Source organism: Siniperca chuatsi, linkage group LG24 (genome assembly GCF_020085105.1).
Source record: "Siniperca chuatsi isolate FFG_IHB_CAS linkage group LG24, ASM2008510v1, whole genome shotgun sequence".
Classification (NCBI taxonomy): Eukaryota; Metazoa; Chordata; class Actinopteri; order Centrarchiformes; family Sinipercidae; genus Siniperca; species Siniperca chuatsi.
The window spans coordinates 913,509-932,290 of NC_058065.1; the positions used below are offsets into that span (position 1 = coordinate 913,509).

At 43.8% G+C, this 18,782-nt stretch overlaps 2 protein-coding genes across 4 annotated transcripts in view; both read right to left on the minus strand.

Moving 5' to 3' along the window:
- The window catches only part of LOC122871918 (gastrula zinc finger protein XlCGF26.1-like), a 29,192-nt gene extending 27,130 nt beyond the window's left edge, over positions 1-2,062 (minus strand). The window contains exon 1 of one of the 3 annotated variants that reach the window (XM_044187526.1): positions 1,629-2,059. In XM_044187526.1, the coding sequence (XP_044043461.1) occupies positions 1,629-1,800 (172 nt within the window). In that variant the 5' untranslated portion in view covers positions 1,801-2,059. Of the gene's footprint in view, positions 1-1,628 lie in introns of all 3 variants that reach the window. The other 2 variants (XM_044187530.1, XM_044187532.1) reach the window with 2 other exon arrangements.
- The window catches only part of LOC122871907 (NLR family CARD domain-containing protein 3-like), a 752,187-nt gene that overhangs the window by 732,541 nt on the left and 864 nt on the right, over positions 1-18,782 (minus strand). The window contains exons 2-11 of the mRNA XM_044187495.1: positions 18,628-18,762; positions 18,320-18,448; positions 17,027-17,105; positions 16,636-16,864; positions 9,249-11,052; positions 8,986-9,159; positions 8,524-8,697; positions 8,091-8,264; positions 6,310-6,356; positions 5,497-6,155 (exon numbers count right to left, since the gene is read on the minus strand). Of these exons, the coding sequence (XP_044043430.1) occupies positions 5,617-6,155; positions 6,310-6,356; positions 8,091-8,264; positions 8,524-8,697; positions 8,986-9,159; positions 9,249-11,052; positions 16,636-16,864; positions 17,027-17,105; positions 18,320-18,448; positions 18,628-18,762 (3,484 nt within the window). The 3' untranslated portion in view covers positions 5,497-5,616. The remainder of the gene's footprint in view (positions 1-5,496; positions 6,156-6,309; positions 6,357-8,090; positions 8,265-8,523; positions 8,698-8,985; positions 9,160-9,248; positions 11,053-16,635; positions 16,865-17,026; positions 17,106-18,319; positions 18,449-18,627; positions 18,763-18,782) is intronic.

The window sequence follows — 18,782 nt, forward strand, 5'->3', positions numbered from 1 at the left end:
CCTCGTCTCCTTAGTCAAGGAGGCCGCATCGTAAAATATTCTCTAATGATTTCACTCTCCATCCTTTCATTTGTGCAAAGACACTGCTAGGCTAGGCTAGACAAACAGGAAATTACAGTGAACTGTCGCCAGGGTTCTGTCCAATCACAAACAAGAAGTGTTGTCCCTCCTTTTCTGTGATCTGAAATGTTGTTGTGTCGTGACCCTCGGGGTATATGAGGCTACTTAGAACCAAAAGACTGGTGGGACGGGTACCTCAGAGTTTTTTCTGGACGTGAAAATAAATCAAGAGTTGTCTTCGTTTTGAATTCAGTTTTAAGGCTGTGATGTTGCTCGTGACTTCTCTCGTTAGTTATGTGGGAGGAGTCACAGAGACCTTCGCCTACGTCAGGGTTGGACTATTCATCGTGAATTTAAGGAAGACGACAATATTTGATGCTCATGTCAGACAGACAGGTAACAATACAGTTTGAAACTAGCTGAAGGTCAGACATGTGGTCTTACTGATGAACACAACTAATCACTGGTCATCTGGAAAGTTCACTTGCAGAGCCGGACAACTTTTCATTTTTGCTTTCCCCGGGCTGCTTTTTGTTGCCAGTGAACACTTCTTCCAGCAGTTTAAAGTGAAACAACAAGTGCACAACACTGACGGACAGACAAGAGTCAGCGGCTCTTCGGGCAGCAGTGTCGCTCCCTCTCCTCTTGCACCGTCAAAGCTGAAAACAGGCTGTTTTTCTGAGCTCATGAAGACTTTTTAGAGATACGTGGTTCTCACAGGACAGTGACGCTGCAAACACGTGATGATCTTATAGACCATGATGCATTGCTGCAGATGAAACTACCCAACAGTATATAAAGCATCGTAGAAAAGGATTCAGTCGTAGTCATCTGGACACTGTTTTCAGAATCAAGACGTTTCGGCTCCCATCAGGAAGTCATTCTCAATTGTGAAAATGGTCTGAGGACTCGGAAATTGAAGCTACTCTGTGTTGCTTAGGCCCCGCCCTCAGGGAGGAGTCTACCTGAGTGTCTGCTGTTTACCCTGCCTAGTTTCACCTGAAACTGACCTTCTTTTGTTTCCATGATGGCCCAGTAATCAGTAATCAGGCCTATTGTCTTCTGGCTGCACCTCCCTCATCTCTGTTCAGTACCTGATTAGCATATGATTGGTTCAGTGTATTAACACCATGGTCAAGCCAATCATATGATAATCAGGTACTGAACAGTGATGAGGGAGGTGCAGCCAGAAGACAATAGGCCTGATTACTGATTACTGGACGAATGCGGGACGACACCGTCTCAGGATATAAAGCAGTTAAAATGAGCTCAGCCTGAAACATCTGCAGCAGTAAAATGCAACACACACATGAATGCAGCAGGAATATGAATCCAGAAACATCAGATATAATAAAACACTGACAGGAAGCGTTTTACTGCACAGGGACGACTCTCACTGTCACACTTTAAGTTCATGTTGCTGATAATACTCACAGACTTTTACTGCAGTGGAGTATTTTCACAGAGTGCTGTCAGTACTTTTACTGCAGTAAAGGATGTGAACACTTCTTCCCCCGCAGCTGGTTTCCCAGCAGTTTAAAGTGAAACAACAAGTAAAGTGCACGAACCTGCTCTGTGCAGCCGGACTTCAGGCTGGAAAACAGCGTCCAGTAGTTTGCGTTGTCCACAAAGTTCCTCCTCGTACTCTGCTATCGTTCTTTCAAACAGCTCAAATATCTCTTCAGCAGCCGCACTTAGTCTCTGGCTGACAAAAGCTCTCAGCGTTTGGACTTTAGACATTTTCACAGCTTCACAGCAGCAGATTCCGTGAAAAATACAGTTTGGTCTCTATCGAAGCTACTCCGACTAGCACTGTGAGGCCGAGCTCCGTCTCCGTCTACTTCCTGCTAGCAAGCTGCGCTAACTTCCTTTAGCATTCTTGGCTAACAGGAGATGAGTCTGCGGTGAAACATCCCGAAAGTTCACACAAAGTCCGCTTCGACAGGTTCATCCAAACATACAGGCTCTGCTGGTTCACTCCGACTGGATCTTATGCTAACGGAAAGAGTTAGCATGTTAGCCTCGGTTACACTGCTTCCGGTACCTCTTCTTCGCTGATTTTCACAATAAAAGTGACCAAGCTTTTACATACAAATCTCTTAGTTAAGAATAAACAATGAGAACTTTACTCAAGTAAATATAGAAATACCACAAAAGCAAAATGTATTTATTATTATATATATTAATACAGACCACTCAAGTATAATTACATAATCATGCTGATTATATACTCAATATTATGTACACTGTTGTATCTGACATTATCATATTACTCTTACATAAACTATACTTTCTGACCTGCTGCTACTAATCTCACCACTATGTCCCTTTGCGTGAGACGGTATCGCAGTATTAGTATTAGTAACCTCATCCTCCGGATAATGTCTTCTTCTTCTTTTACTCTACTAGTTTCCCTCATTTCTCCTGCTTCCTGTTGGATACTATAGTAATGTCTAACTTTAGTTTCCCTGTTCTAATCGTCCTGCCATTTCTTTTTCATTTCTACTTTGATTACGTGTTTAACTTCAGCCTAACTTTAATTTACTGTCATATTTGCTTTCTTAGTTGCATCTTTTGCATATTTGTCTGCCAGTTCATTTCCATCTTCCCCTTTATGTGCTGGAGTCCAGATGAATCTCACTGTTATTCCTGCTTTAGTAATTCTACAGATACTTTGAGCTGTTTCCAGCATCATGTCCTGTCTTGCTTCTGCCTGTAAACTCTTGAAACCTGGTTAACGCACTACTAGAATCTGATCCTATTAAAACTTTGCCTGGTTTGCTGATTTCTGTCCACTGAAGGGCTAAAAGAAAGCCAACATTTCCCCTTTAAATACTGAAAGGTTGTTACAAACTCTTTTATTTGACACTACATTTAAATTGGGCATTATGAATGCAACTCCTACTCTATAATTAATAAATAAAAGTGACCAGACTTTTATTTACGGGCCCACATCTCTTTGTTAAAAATAAACAATGGTAAAAATACCCAGATCCTTTACTTCAGTAAATATAAAAATGCCACAAAATAAAGTAAAAGTAAACAGTACAAAAGCGTAATGTCAGCAAAATGTATTTATTATTATGTATATAATAATAATAATAATAATAATAATAATAATATACAGCACTTTTCAAAACAAAGTTACATGGTTGAAACAAGATAAAAACATTTCAGGATCTGGTGGTCATTCCGACTGTATCTCACTAGTGCAGTGCCCGTTTGAAATGTGCCGGTTTCTTAACGGGTCGATAGCCTGGCCTCTGCTTGCAGCTTTCTCAGTACATGATAATCAAAATGTACAATCATTTCATCTATTAAAAATGTCAAAATATGCAATTACAAAATATAATTATAGACTAACGTTATCAGCATTTGTGGGGAATTCTGAAAGGAAAGCCTGTGAAAACTAACTAACAAGTTTTTCATCCAGACTTCAGTGAATGATTGAATTCATTACAACTGATAAAATTCATGAATTCATGCTGAAGCTAGCCAGCTAGCTACCAGTTATAGCTGGTTCCCAGGGTGTTACAAAGGATAGACTGACTTCATTTATTGAAGGTAGCTAGCTAACAATAGCTTAATTACATTAAGTTCAGTGTGTGAGTGTTCAGGGACCACGAAGATTTCCTGGCCCATGATGACGAGTGGCTAATAGGCCGATCTGGATTCCCTAGAGCCGTGCTCTTGGATCTTTGTGCTGAATTGCGTCCAGCATTAGACAGACCAACCCGACTGGAACCGCGCCATCCCAGTACAAATACATTTGTAGGTGGTCCAGGTCGAGTGCGATTTATTAAGGGAAAGTTACCTGCAGGTGTGCGTACGCATGATTTCATAAATCTGAATTTTTTTCGGCTTTTGTGCGCACATACAGTGGAGTGAAAAAGTGTTTGCCCACTTCCTGATTTCTTATTTTTTTGCATGTTTGTCACACTTAAATGTTTCAGATCATCAAACAATAGTGATTGCCCCCTAAACCTAATAACTGGTTGGGCCACCCTTAGCAGCAACAACTGCAATCAAGCGTTTGCGATAACTTGCAGCGCTGTGGAGGAGTTTTGGCCCACTCATCTTTGCAGAATTGTTGTAATTCAGCCACATTGGAGGGTTTTCGAGCATGAACTGCCTTTTTAAGGTCATGCCACAGCATCTCAATAGGATTCAGGTCAGGACTTTGACTAGGCCACTCCAAAGTCTTCATTTTGTTCTTCTTCAGCCATTCAGAGGTGGACTTGCTGGTGTGTTTTGGATCATTGTCCTGCTGCAGAACCCAAGTTCGCTTCAGCTTGAGGTCACGAAAAGATGACCGGACGTTCTCCTTCAGGAGTTTTTGGTAGACGGCAGAATTCCTGGTTCCATTTATCACAGCAAGTCTTCCAGGTCCTGAAGCAGCAAAACAGCCCCAGACCATCACACTACCACCACCATATTTTACTGTTGGTATGATGTTCTTTTTCTGAAATGCAGTGTTACTTTTACGGCAGATGTAATGGGACACACACCTTCCAAAAAGTTTAACTTTTGTCTTGTCAGTCCACAGAGTACTTTCCCAAAAGTCTTGGGGATCATCAAGATGTTTTCTGGCAAAAATGAAACGAGCCTTAATGTTCTTTTTGCTCAGCAGTGGTTTCCGTCTTGGAACTCTGCCATGCAGGCCATTTTTGCCCAGTCTCTTTCTTATGGTGGAGTCATGAACACTGACCTTAACTGAGGCAAGTGAGGCCTGCAGTTCTTTGGATGTTGTTGTGGGGTCTTTTGTGACCTCTTGGATGAGTCGTCGCTGCGCTCTCTGAATAATTTTGGTCGGCCGGCCACTCCTGGGAAGGTTCGCCACTGTTCCATGTTTTCACCATTTGTGGATAATGGCTCTCACTGTGGTTCGCTGGAGTCCCAAAGCTTTGGAAATGGCTTTATAACCTTTTCCAGACTGATAGATCTCAATGACTTTCTTTTTTATTTGTTCCTGAATTTCTTTGGATCTCGGCATGATGTATAGCTTTTGAAGATCTTTTGGTCTACTTCACTTTGTCAGGCAGGTCCTATTTAAGTGATTTCTTGATTGAGAACAGGTGTGGCAGTAATCAGGCCTGGGTGTGGCTAGATAAATTGAATTCAGGTGTGATAAACCACAGTAAAGTTATGTTTTAACAGGTGGGGCAATTACTTTTTCACACAGGGCCATGTAGGTTTGGATTTTGTTTTCCCTTAATAATAACAACCTTCATTTAAAAACTGCATTTTGTGTTTAGTTGTGATATCTTTGACTAATATTTAAATTTGTTTGATGATCTGAAACATTTAAGTCTGACAACAATGCAAGAAAAAAAAAGAAATCAGGAAGGGGGCAAACACTTTTGCACACCACTGTACACTTTTAGTATGGACACACTGGTTTATACACGAGGCCCCAGCTCAGTGGAAATGAGGAACCTTTGAAAATCACTTTGAGTTCATTGATGAATTTATGACAATAACCTGAAAGATTTCTGTAGCTGTGATCCTGTACAGAATCAACTGATGTGTTTCTCTAACAGGAGGAAACTCTCCCTCCTACAGAGAACACAGAGACACTGAGGAACCAGACCTGGACCACGATAACCCAAAGCCAGAATAAAGAGGTTCAGTGAATGTGGTGTTGAAGGTGTGGAGGTGGATCAGTGTGTCAGAGGAGACTCTGTATAAGGACAGAGAGCCAGCAGGACAGTCCACATACACTGCTACTCTGTGAGAGGAGGAGGAGGAGGAGATGGATGTTCCTCTATTATTGTGCCAGACAGAGTAACCATCAGCATCAGAGCAGCTCAGACTCCAGGACTGATCATTCTCTCCAAACACACAGTCATCTCTGCCTCCTCTCCTACTGATTCCTCTGTAACTCACTGATACGTCAACATCTCCTCTCCACTCGACCTCCCAGTAACAGCGACCAGTCAGACCATTTCTACACAGCAGCTGAGGCCAGTAGTCAAACCTATCTGGATGATCAGGATATGGCTGATCCTCGTCCACACATGTCGCCTTCCTGTTGTCGTCAGACAGTTTGATCTTTCTGTTCACTGTGTTTGTGTCGAGTGTGAGTTCACAGGAATCTGATGGAGAGAACGAGACACAACACAGCTGCAGTTATTAATCTATCATCTGTTTGATGACAACATCAGAGACGTGAATGAGTGATGTCACAGTTTGAAGATGGCTGAATGTGTGCTGCTTTGTTTTCATGAATCAAAGTAAAAACACACTTACACTTCCTCAGACCTGGTCTCAGCCATCGGACTCCACCGGGCTCCACCCTGAAAGGAGGAGGGGGGTCAGACCAGCACATCCTCTTTCAGCATGCAGACCTGGACATTACATTACTCTCATACACATCTACACAATCTGTGCCTCCGGCCTACTGTGATTTAATAATCATCATTCTTACAGTGTCTTGACTAAACAAACCAAAGAAGCTTTAATAATTTATTATAGACATGGACATTGTCATATCCCATATATGACGATGCATCACGTGTTATTTTCTCTCTGTGTTTGTTATAAGTGTACATGTTGTAAATACATGAACATATATCTATGAATTACCATATATCTGAGAAAAGTCCTCATGGCTCTTTAATAGTCCGTCTTTAATATCGAAATCTGTGAAGTTCCCAAGAACTAGTAGAGCGACAAATTGAATGTCTTTAAAAAACACTTTTGCTGTTAAGACTATGTTCACTACAATTGTACTACAATGAAAAAGGAACACTCCAAAATGCTGAGAAATACTCTTGAATGTTGCATCTCAAAAGTCCTGTCCTGGGGTCGTCAGGTTCGAGCAAATTCAATCTTCCTTCTCCAGTCCCAGAAAACTGTTTTCTATCTTCTCCACCCTTCTTGATCCCCTCCTCCCCAACCTCCCTCCTCTCTTCTACTGAGCAACACATGGCTTTTCCTAAGACAGCTATGCAGATGACACTCAACTAATTCTGTCTTTTACCCAGTCTGAAACCCAGGCGGCCATTACTGATTGATACATTGAGAACTCTGTGGTGTCCTCGGGTCAGACTGCAAGGAACCTTGGTGTGACACTGGATGACCAGCTGTCCTTCGCTGCCAACATCTGCGAAAACCTGCTTCTGTAGATATATCCTCCACATCAGGAGCATACGTCCTCAATAAGGAGGCAGCACATGTTGTGGTCCAGGCTCTTGTCATTTCGCGTCTAGACTACTGCAGCTTTCTCCTGGCTTGTGTGTCTGCATGTGCAATTCGACCTCTGCAGCTCATCCCGAATGCAGCAGCTCGGCTGCTCTTCAATCTACCCAAGTTTTCCCAAACTACACTGCTCCGCACCAGCTACTGGTGGCTGCTTGAATCCGATTCAAGACACTGGTACTTGTCTACCATGCTGCGAATGGCTCAGACCAACCTAGCATCCAGGACATGGTTAAACCAAACACCCAAGCTTGTCCACTATGCTCTGCTACTGCCACTCAGCTTGATATTCCCTCACTACGAGGGGGGTCCAGCTACTGCTCAACAGAATTGTTACTTTTTACAGTCCTGGCTCCAAAATGGTGGAACGAGCACCCCATTGACATCAGGACAGCAAAAACTTGACACATCTTTCGTCGCAGACTGAAAACTCATCGGTTCAGACTGCATCTTGGCCAATAAAAAACCTAAAAACAACAAAAAACAACCTTCTATCTCTATTTTTTTCTAAATGTAGCTCTGAACAAACAGTAAAGCATATTTGATGAAGTTTATGTACTTGCATGATTTTTGCAATTTTTGGGTTGTATCCACATGGCTGAATGCACTTACTGGAAGGGTAAAAGCGTCGGCTAAATACATGTTATGTAAAGAAAATGATTTGATAGTTATGAAGAAAAAAAACTATATTTCTCAAAATGAAACTTTTAACGTGCAGAGATTTTATGTAAAACCAATGTTCATATGACACTCATATCCACCATTAACCAAAAAACAAAACAAAACAGAGAAGCGCTTCCTCCTCTATCAGACTGCAGGCCTCTTCATACCTGAGAGTGTCCAGTCTCCATTGTGGATCATCCAGTCCTGCAGACAGCAGCTTCACTCCTGAGTCTCCTGGATGATTGTAGCTCAGGTCCAGCTCTCTCAGATGGGTGGGGTTGGAGTCCAGAGCTGAGGCCAGAGAAGCACAGCCTTCCTCTGTGATCAGACAGCCTGACAACCTGCAAACACACAAAACAACATAAATGGCAGATCATCTGAGGGTCCTGCTGTCAGATACAGGTGGAGACTGTCTCTAAATATATTGAATCCGGGAGTTAACAATAACCACGTCATTGTGATCTAAATGTTAAAGAATCTACAGTCATGCTAGCAGCTCTGTGAAGCTGTAGACACAATCCTACACAGGTTAGCTGTTTATAAACTAAGGTAAATCAGATATTAAATGGTCATCAATTGAATGGGTTAATGAATCCTGACCTGAGTGTTTTCAGTGTACAGTGTGGACTCTCCAGTCCTGCAGACAGCAGCGTCACTCCTGAATCCTGCAGGTTGTTGTTACTCAGGTCCAACTCTCTCAGACTACAGGACTGGGAGCTGAGAACCGAGGACAGAGCTTCACAGCTTCTCTCTGAGAGGTTACAGTCACTCAGTCTGCAGAGGAAATGATGAACAAGATGACAAATATAATTTGTTTTAAAATGTTGAGTCTGGACTCTTGGTGAAATAGTAATCTCTACTCACACATGTTAAATGGTACAAGACTAAGATGTGACAATAAAAAGAGATCCACTAATCAAAGTCACATGATGACAATATCTGAAAAAGATTTTCTGTACTGTGAAATTTGACATCCTGACAGATGAGATTCAGGAACTGTGATGAAATGGAGCTTAGAGAAATCATTTTAAAACATTGAGACAAACTGTGAATTAATCTGACCCGAGAACTTCAAGTTTACAATGTGGCCTCTCCAGTCCAGCAGACAGCAGCATCGCTCCTGAATCCTGCAAGTTGTTATTACTCAGGTCCAGATCTCTCAGACTAGAGGACTGGGAGCTGATAACCGAGGACAGAGCTTCACAGCTTCTCTCTGAGAGGTTACAGCCACTCAGTCTGGAGAGACAATAGTAAGGAAACAAGTTATTTAATTTTTTCTCCAGTGTATTTATTGAAGAATAAATGAATAAATAAATCCTACTTACAGAGCTTCATTGGAGGCTTTGACCACTGGCAGCAGCCTCAGAAGAGCCTCCTCTGAAGAAGAGTATTTCTTCAGGTCAAACACATCCAGATATTTTTCTGATGACAGTAAGATGAAGCCCAGAGCTGACCACTGAGCAGGAGTGAGTTCATCTGTGGAGAGACTTCCTGAACTCAGGGACTGCTGGATCTGCTCCACTAGAGAACGATCATTCAGTTCATTCAGACAGTGGAACAGATTGATGCTTTTCTCTGCAGAGGGAGTCTCTTCGATCTTCTTCTTGATGTACTCGACTGTTACTGGATTGGTTTTTGAGCCACTTCCTGTCTGTGTCACCAGACCTCGTAGGAGAGTCTGATTGGTCTGCAGTGAAAGTCCCAGGAGGAAGCGGAGGAACAAGTCCAGGTGTCCATTTGGACTTTGTAAGGCCTGGTCCACAGCACTCTGATAGAACTGTGTCTCTGCAGATTCATCTTTTACTTTTTCAGACGTCTGGGATGTTGTTTGTTCTTCTGACAGTAGATTGACACCAGAGTTGATGAATGTCAGACGGACATGAAGAGCAGCCAGAAACTCCTGAACGCTCAGATGGACGAAGCAGAACACCTTGTCCTGGTACAGCCCTCTCTCCTCTCTAAAGATCTGTGTGAACACTCCTGAGCACACTGAGGCTGCTCTGATATCGATGCCACACTCTGTCAGGTCTGATTCATAGAAGATCAGGTTGCCTTTCTGCAGCTGCTCAAAGGCCAGTTTTCCCAGAGACTCAATCATCTTCCTGCTCTCTGGACTCCAGTGTGGATCTGTCTCAGCGCCTCTATCATACTTGATGTTCTTCAGTTTGGACTGAACCACCAGGAAGTGGATGTACATCTCAGTCAGGGTCTTGGGCAGCACTCCTCCCTCTCTGATCTTCAGCACCTCCTCCAGAACTGTAGCAGTGATCCAGCAGAAGACTGGGATGTGGCACATGATGTGGAGGCTTCGTGAGGTTTTGATGTGGGAGATGATTCTGCCAGCCTGCTTCTCATCTCTGAATCTCTTCCTGAAGTACTCCTCCTTCTGTGGGTCAGTGAACCCTCTGACCTCTGTCACCATGTCAACACACTCAGGAGGGATCTGATTGGCTGCTGCAGGTCGTGTGGTTATCCAGAGGCGAACAGAGGGAAGCAGGTTCCCCCTGATGAGGTTTGTCAGCAGCACATCCACTGAGGTGGACTTTGTAACATCAGTCAGGATCTCATTGTTGTGGAAGTCCAGAGGAAGTCGACACTCATCCAGACCGTCAAAGATGAACACAACCTGGAACTCTTCAAACCTGCAGATTCCTGCTTCTTTGGTTTCAGTAAAGAAGTGATGAACAAGTTCCACCAAGCTGTACTTTTCGTCTTTCAGCACATTCAGCTCTCTGAAAGTGAAAGGAAAAGTGAACTGTATGTCCTGGTTGGCTTTGTCTTCAGCCCAGTCCAGAGTGAACTTCTGTGTTAAGACTGTTTTCCCAATGCCAGCCACTCCCTTTGTCATCACCGTTCTGATCGGTTCATCTCTTCCAGGTGAGGGTTTAAAGATGTCTTCTTGTCTGATTGTTGTTTCTGGTCTGTCTGGTTTCCTGGATGCTGTTTGAATATGTCTGACCTCATGTTCATCATTGACCTCTGCAGTCCCTCCCTCTGTGATGTAAAGCTCTGTGTAGATCTGGTTCAGAAGGATTCGGTTTCCTGCTTTAGCAATCCCCTCAAACACACACTGGAACTTCTCCTTCAGGTTAGATTTAAGTTTACGCTGACAAACTGCAGAATCACTTCCTGAATGAACACACAACAAAGATCAGCAAGTGATTTAAAGAAAATATGACAATTTAATTCCCTAAAGAATGCATAAATAAACACATTTCCCTCCATCTCTTCAGACATCAGTAAATGTCCCATTTATCCAGCATGTTAAATTTTTAGAGAAATCCTCTTACTGCTCTGCAGACAGTCAGCCAGCTCCTCCTGCTTCATTCTCCTCAGGAAGTGCAGTGTGATCTTCAGAAATGCCTCTCTGCTGCTCCTCCTCTGCTCTTCCTCCTCACCGTCCAACACCTCCTCATCCTCCCTCTGACTCTCTAAGCATTCTGGGTAATCTGATCTCAGAACCTTCTGGATCTTCTTCAGCTCGTTCTTCACAAAAGTGACAATGTTCTCCTCCAGCAGCTGGAACAGAATATTATATGAATGAAACAATCAAACTAAAAACATGGAACCAAACATCAGATCCATGTTGGACAGACTGATGATCCACTGGTCTAAAAAGTGCAGTGTGGAGATTATTGTGACCAGAATAGATGTAAAAGTAGTTGTACATGTACAGACCATAAATATGGAGTCCAGGTGTGTCTGATGCTGCTGGGCAGACTGACCACTGGGAACCTCTGAGCTCTCCTGGTCGACTCTGTGGAGGAATCATGAAGAATTAGCTCACATTATGTCTGTCCACACAGAGACAAACGCAAGCTAAAGGTCCTTTGAGTTAAAGTGTTGATTACAACATTGAATCAGATGGTTTCCCCTGACATTAAAGTGTTGGTGGTACTGCTGATCCCACTGTGAATCAACAGTCCTGTCTGCATTTCTGTGCAGCTTTCAGTTTACTGTGTTGGTTCACCAGCTTGTCTGGTTTAGTCCCCCCAGCTCTTATTGACCCCTATAATACTGTGGACACCAACGCACAGCTCACACAAGCTAACTGGATTCTACCTGTCCAGTGCAAATTGTTAGTGAGTCGCAATAGACTTGTAGCAGGTGCAGTGAGTGAAAGATCAGGAAAACAAAAGAGAAAACCAGAGAATACTGGATCAAACCAAAGCTGAAGGTGATTTCACACTGAACTGTGTGTCAAATGAAAGCTAGAACGTTCTTCTCTGGGCTACAGGTAAGCAAACAGGTACAGGTGTTGTTCATATAAGTTGGTACGGCAGTTTCTTTTATACTGTACAATATGTACTGTATGTATTTTGTTTTCCACACATGTTTGAGCTTTGGTAGAGGTGAACATTGTCTCCTCTTTGAGCTTCTGCAGCCTGCAGTGATCCATAACAGCCGTCTCTGCATCGACAGACGTCTACACAGAGGCAGAACTCCAGCCTGACGTGACGCGCCGTGATGCAGCCGTCAGTGTTGTACTTTACTTTGTGAATCCATCAGCAGCATCAATAAGAAAGCAGCTGTGTTTCCTCAGACTCTCTGTAATGGTTCATTCTGTGCTTTAGAGCAGCTGATCACAGTCCAGCTGTTATCACCGACATGTTTTCATTTCTGTTGTCACATGACTGAAAACTAGAAAATGTTGATTTGATGGAGGAACTCAGTGGAATCAGGGTTAGCCTCTGTTAGCAGCTAGCAGCTAGCATCTGTTAGCCTCGTTAAAATCACTGTTTTATTCTCATGCAGTCATCAGACAACAGTCAGAACGTGTGTGTGGAGAAAATGTTAAACTGAAGTCAAGAGATGAAGACTGGTTATACTGGTTATACTGGGCAGCTTTCACATGTGAGAATATAAATGTATGTGTATGTGTATGTATGTGAAGAAGAACGATGCTGAAAATAAACAAACAGGTTTAATAACACTTATCTGGATAAATATCAGTTAAAACATGATATTTTAATGTTTTAACAGATTACCTCTTTGCAGCAGAGGGCTGTCGAACCAATCTGTAAAACACATTTCTTTCAACCTGATTATCTGCTGCCATGGAGACTTCAAACTGTATGTTGACTAAAACTGAAAAATTTCATCAGAGAATTTTCATGAATTCTAAAGTTGTAAAATACACTGTATGAATGTCAGTTCTGGAAAATCAGACATGAGTTGGCTGTAAAACTCACTGTGGACATTGTTAGTCAAATAAAAAAACAATAAGAAACTAATTTTTAGTCTCAAAGCCTCTTCAGGAGGAATTTGTTGTAATGTTGCTGATATTATAAAGTAACTTGATGCTGACTCACTCTGTCAGTGGTAAAGCTTGTCCTTTGAAAAGTAGCGGTGGCTCCATGGACCAGTCGCTCTTCAAGGACACACAGCTGGGCTCAGGTCCAGGTCCAGGTCCAGCAGAGTCTGGTCTCTGCTGCTCTGGCCTTGAACACAACACACACAGAGCTTTGAGTGTGAATAATGATGGTGCAGTGATCTGAGTGCTGAGCTCTGACATGGAGAAGAGTCATGGACAGTTAGAGATCCTCATCTCACCTCTGAGCTCTGGTCTGGCTGCCATGTTCCCCACACAGACTGGTTTTAGAGGGAGGGGCTCCCTCCTCTCTGTCCTCACACTGATTCATGCTGCTGAACTCACATCCACATCAGCTCACACACATTTTGATCTGGAGAGGAAACACAAATCCTTCATCTGCACATCAACTGAAATCCTCCTTTCCATCATTTCTCCTGTAAGAAGATCAGCTGCTCCTCCAGTGATTGGCTGTTACTTTCTGTTTCATATCAGTGTCAGCTGAATGCAGTCAGACAGCAGTGAGGCAGAGGAAGCTGCCATCAGCTGCTGGACTTCTACTATCAGGCCACTAGATGGCATCATGAAGCTGCAGTGAAGTGCAGATTTACCTTCACCTGACACACAGAGGGGCTGAGATGGACTGATGTGGTCTGACAGAACCTCTCCGTCTACAGAGTCCTTGTAGCAAAGGACTCGATGCAACAAGCTACAGCTGATTATTTCACAGCTGAGATTAAGGCTCCAATATAATAAGCAACAAACTGTACTTCAGTGCAGTACCTGAGTAAATGTACTTACTTTGAACGTCTGTTGAATAATATGATCCTGAAATAAATACAATCTCAGTAAAACGCTGACAGATCAAAGTGAATGAGTCTCTCTCATGTATTGATTGTTCAGCAGCTGTTGATCAGATCCGTATTTGGGGTAATGAGCATGTTGATGTGAAACATAAGAAGCGACACTCGTTTCAGCTCATTGGATGAAGAACCTGTTGATCCTTCAGACAGCTGGGAGACCCTCTGACTCCCAAACTGTCTGCACATCAGTCCTGTGGTGGAAATATAACGACACAAACAGCTGTTCTCCAGCGGCTGTCCGGCCGAGCGAGGCCGCGTTCAGTGGCTCAGACAGCAGGAGAGCAGCAACTCGTCTCCGCCTCCTCCACAGGCTGATTCAGGCAGGAAAAGCTGCCTTCAGCCGTCAGTCAGTGGAGCTACACAGTAATAACGACTCTGTGTCCAGCTGCTGAGGATCCGCTGACTCTGCTGCTGCTCTTATTCCGCCGCTTACACTCCCAGACACCGACACAACATGGCGGAGATTTGTAACATTAATGGCGACTGTTTGGCCTCCTTCGTCTCGAGTTTCCAGTTAAACGCTGTGAGTTTGGAAAAATGAAGCGTCGAGCAGCAGCTTTCTGCTGTTTCTGTGGAACTAAGCTGCCGACAAGCTGAAAGCAGTTGGTGCCAACAAGATGAGCAACGAGTCATAGAGTTTAAAATAGTGAAACATTACCTTTACATGGAGAAAACGATCACAGCCGGGGCAGAGTGAAGCAGAGGGAGGCAGAGGGGAGCAGAGGGGGGGCAGAGGGGGGCAGGGGTGCAGGGGGGCAGAGAGGGGCCAGGGGAGACAGGGGGGGGCAGAGGGGTTCAGGGGAGAGAGGGGGCAGGGGAGCAGAGGGGAGCAGAGGGGGGCAGGGGGGCAGGGGGCAGAGGGGCAGAGGGGGGGGGGAGAGAGGGGGCAGGGGGAGGCAGAGGGGGCAGAGGGGTGCATGGGGGAGCAGAGGGGAGCAGAGGGGGCAGCTGGGTGCAGGGCGGCAGCAGAGGGGCAGAGGGAGTAGAGGGGACAGAGGGAAGCAGAGGGGGCAGCAGGGTGCAGGGGGGCAGAGGGGGCAGAGGGGGGCAGAGGGGGCAGCCGGGTGCAGGGGGGGCAGCAGAGGGGGCAGAGGGAAGCAGAGGGGGCAGCTGGGTGCAGGGAGGGCAGAGGGGGGCAGAGGGGGGAGCAGAGGGGGGCAGCTTCAGACATAATAAAAATTCTAAAATAATTGTAATTATTTCATTTTGAGAGTAGAAAACAATTCAATAATACAATACAACTCTATTGTATTATTGAATCCGTCACAATGGAAATGTATCTTTGACTCTTTCTTTATTAACATTATTAAGAAGCAAGATGGTGTCGTCCCTCATTCGTCCAGGAGTGTTCCATCATACAAAAGTCATAGTCGTAGTCGTCTGGACACTGTTTTCAGAATCAAGACGTTTCGGCTCCCATCCGGAAGTCATTCTCAATTGTGAAAATGGTCTGATAACTCAGAAATTTAAGCTACTCTGTGTTGCTTAAGCCCCGCCCTCAGGAGGGAGTCTACCTGAGTGTCTGCTGTTTACCCTGCCTAGTTTCAGAAGGTCAGTTTCAGATGAAACTAGGCAGGGTAAACAGTAGAGACAGATTATTGAGGTTTCCTCAGAGCCTTTCAGTCTTAATTTGAGGTCTGTGTCTTCAAAAGTCAGGATCAAACACAAACCCTAGTGTGGCTGGTGAATTTGAACATTTATCTGTTAGTGGCTTGTAGATGTTCACATTTTAAAGCACAACCAACCTGTGACGGTCTCCTCCCCTCAGCTGAGTTCTCAGCAAATAAACTGATGTGAGTCTGAGACCAGAGAGAAAGTTCTGTTTCTAAAAGTTAGTTTCACTCCTGTTTTCCTGTTTGCACTTTCACATATCAGCCTTATTTTACTGTTTACTGACTGCTTTCAGCCATGTAGTGCTAACATTGTAACTGTTTCATCATGGTTTCAGATTTAATCCATCCGTACAAATGCAAAACCAAGGGTTTGGCCAGCAGATGTCGCCATACTGACTGAATCAAATCTGTCACTGTGACTACAAGTTTCCCCATGTTCTTCCCCTTCCTGTTTCCCCTTGTGTGTTTTGTCTGTCTCTGTGTTTGTGTGGCGATCCTCCACTCTCTTTCTGGTCTTCCCACTCCCTTTGTCATCACTGTTCTGATTGGTTCGTTTCTTCCAGGAGAGGGTTTAAAGATGTCTTCTTGTCTGATTGTTGTTTCTGGTCTGTCTGGTTTCCTGGATGCTGTTTCAATCTGCCTGACCTCATGTTCATCGTTGACCTCTCCATTCCCTCCCTCTGTGATGTAGAGCTCTGTGTAGATCTGGTTCAGAAGGGTTGGGTTTCCTGCTTTAGCGATCCCCTCAAACACACACTGGAACTTCTGCTTCAGGTGAGATTTAAGTTTACGCTGACAAACTCCAGAATGACTTCCTGAATTAACACACAAAAAATCTGATCAATAATATTTCCCTCTATCTCTTGAGACATCAGTAAATGTCCCATTTATCCAGCATGTTGAATCTTTAGAGAAATCCTCTTACTGCTCTGCAGACGGTCAGCCAGCTCCTCCTGCTTCATTCTCCTCAGGAAGTGCAGTGTGATGTTCAGAAATGCCTCTCTGCTGCTCCTCCTCTGCTCTTCCTCCTTACCGTCCAACACCTCCTCATCCTCCCTCTGACTCTCTAAGTATTCTGGGTAATCTGAACTCAGAACCTTCTGGATCTTCTTCAGCTCGTTCTTCACAAAAGTGACGATGTTCTCCTCCAGCAGCTGGAACAGAATATTATATGAATGACACAATCAAACTAAAATCATGGAACCAAACATGAGATCCATGTTGGACAGACTGACGATCTACTGGTTTAAAAAGTGCAGCGTGGAGATTATTGTGACCAGAATAGATGTAAAAGTAGTTGTTGTACATGTACAGACCATAAATATGGAGTCCAGGTGTGTTTGATGCTGCTGGGCAGACTGACCACTGGGAACCTCTGAGCTCTCCTGGTCGACTCTGTGGAGGAATCATGAAGAATTAGCTCACATTATGTCTGTCCACACAGAGACAAACACAAGCTGAAGGTCCTTTGAGTTAAAGTGTTGATTACAACATTGAATCAGATGGTTTCCCCTGACATTAATGCGTTGGTGGTCGTACTGCTGATCAAACTGTGAATCAACAGTCCTGTCTGCATTTCTGTGCAGCTTTCAGTTTACTGTGTTGGTTCACCAGCTTGTCTGGTTTAGTCCTTCCAGCTCTTATTGACCTCTATAATACTGTGGACATCAACGCATAGCTCACACAAGCTAACTGGATGCTACCTGTCCAGTGCAAATTGGTAGTCAGTCGCAATAAACTTGTAGCAGGTAAAGTGAGAGAAACATTAGGAAAACCAAAGAGAAAACCAGAGAATACTGGATCAAACCAATGCTGAGGGTGATTTCACACTGAACTGTGTGTCAAATGAAAGCTAGAACGTACTTCTCTGGGCTACAGGTAAGCAAACAGGTACAGGTGTTGTTTATAGAAGTTGGTACAGAAGTTTCTTTTATACTGTACAATATTTATGTTTTCCACTTGTTTGAGCTTTGGTAGAGGTGAACATTGTCTCCTCTTTGAGCTTCTGCAGCCTGTAGTGATCCATAACAGCCGTCTCTGCATCGACAGACGTCTTCACAGAGGCAGAACTCCAGCCTGACGTGACGCGCCGTGATGCAGCCGTCAGTGTTGTACTTTACTTTGTGAATCCATCAGCAGCATCAATAAGAAAGCAGCTGTGTTTCCTCAGACTCTCTGTGATGGTTCATTCTGCGCTTTAGAGCAGCTGATCTCAGTCCAGCTGTTATCACCGACATGTTTCCATTTCTGTTGTCACATGACTGAAAAGTAGAAAATGTTGATTTGATGGAGGAACTCAGTGGAATCAGGGTTAGCTTTCGTTAGCAGCTAGCATCTGTTAGCCTCATTAAAATCACTGTTTTATTCTCATGCAGTCATCAGACAACAGTCAGAACGTGTGTGTGGAGAAAATGTTAAATTGAAGTCAAGAGTTGAAGACTGGTTATACTGGTTATACTGGTTATACTGGGCAGCTTTCACATGTGAGAATATAAATGTATGTGAAGAAGAACGATGCTGAAAATAAACAAACAGGTTTAACAAAACTTCTCTGGATAAATAACAGTTAAAACATGAATCAGTGATATTTTAAAGTTTTAACAGCTGACCTCTTTGCAGCAGAGGGCTGTCGTCCTTTAAAGTCAATGAAGCGATCCATTGACCAGTCACTCTTTAAGGACACACAGCTGTACTCAGGTCCAGGTTCGGGTCCATAAGAAGCTTGTCCCCCATAGATCCTGTTCAGCATGGATGGAAAATCACTTTTTAGTCTTCAAACACAGAAGCTGCTGGAGAAACTAGCAGCTAATATATATATATTATATATGAGAATATAAATGTAATATAAACATGAGGAGGGAAATATGAACATTTTAGGTCAGACTGTCCAACACTTTTAATGCTGACAACTACTTACTGTCTGGCAGAGAAATGTCCTCGTTTAAAATTAATGAGGCGACCATATGACCAGTCACTCTTGAAGGACACACAGCTGGGCTCAGGTCCAGGTCCAGGTCCAGGTCCAGCAGAGTCTGGTCTCTGCTGCTCTGGCCTTGAACACAACACACACAG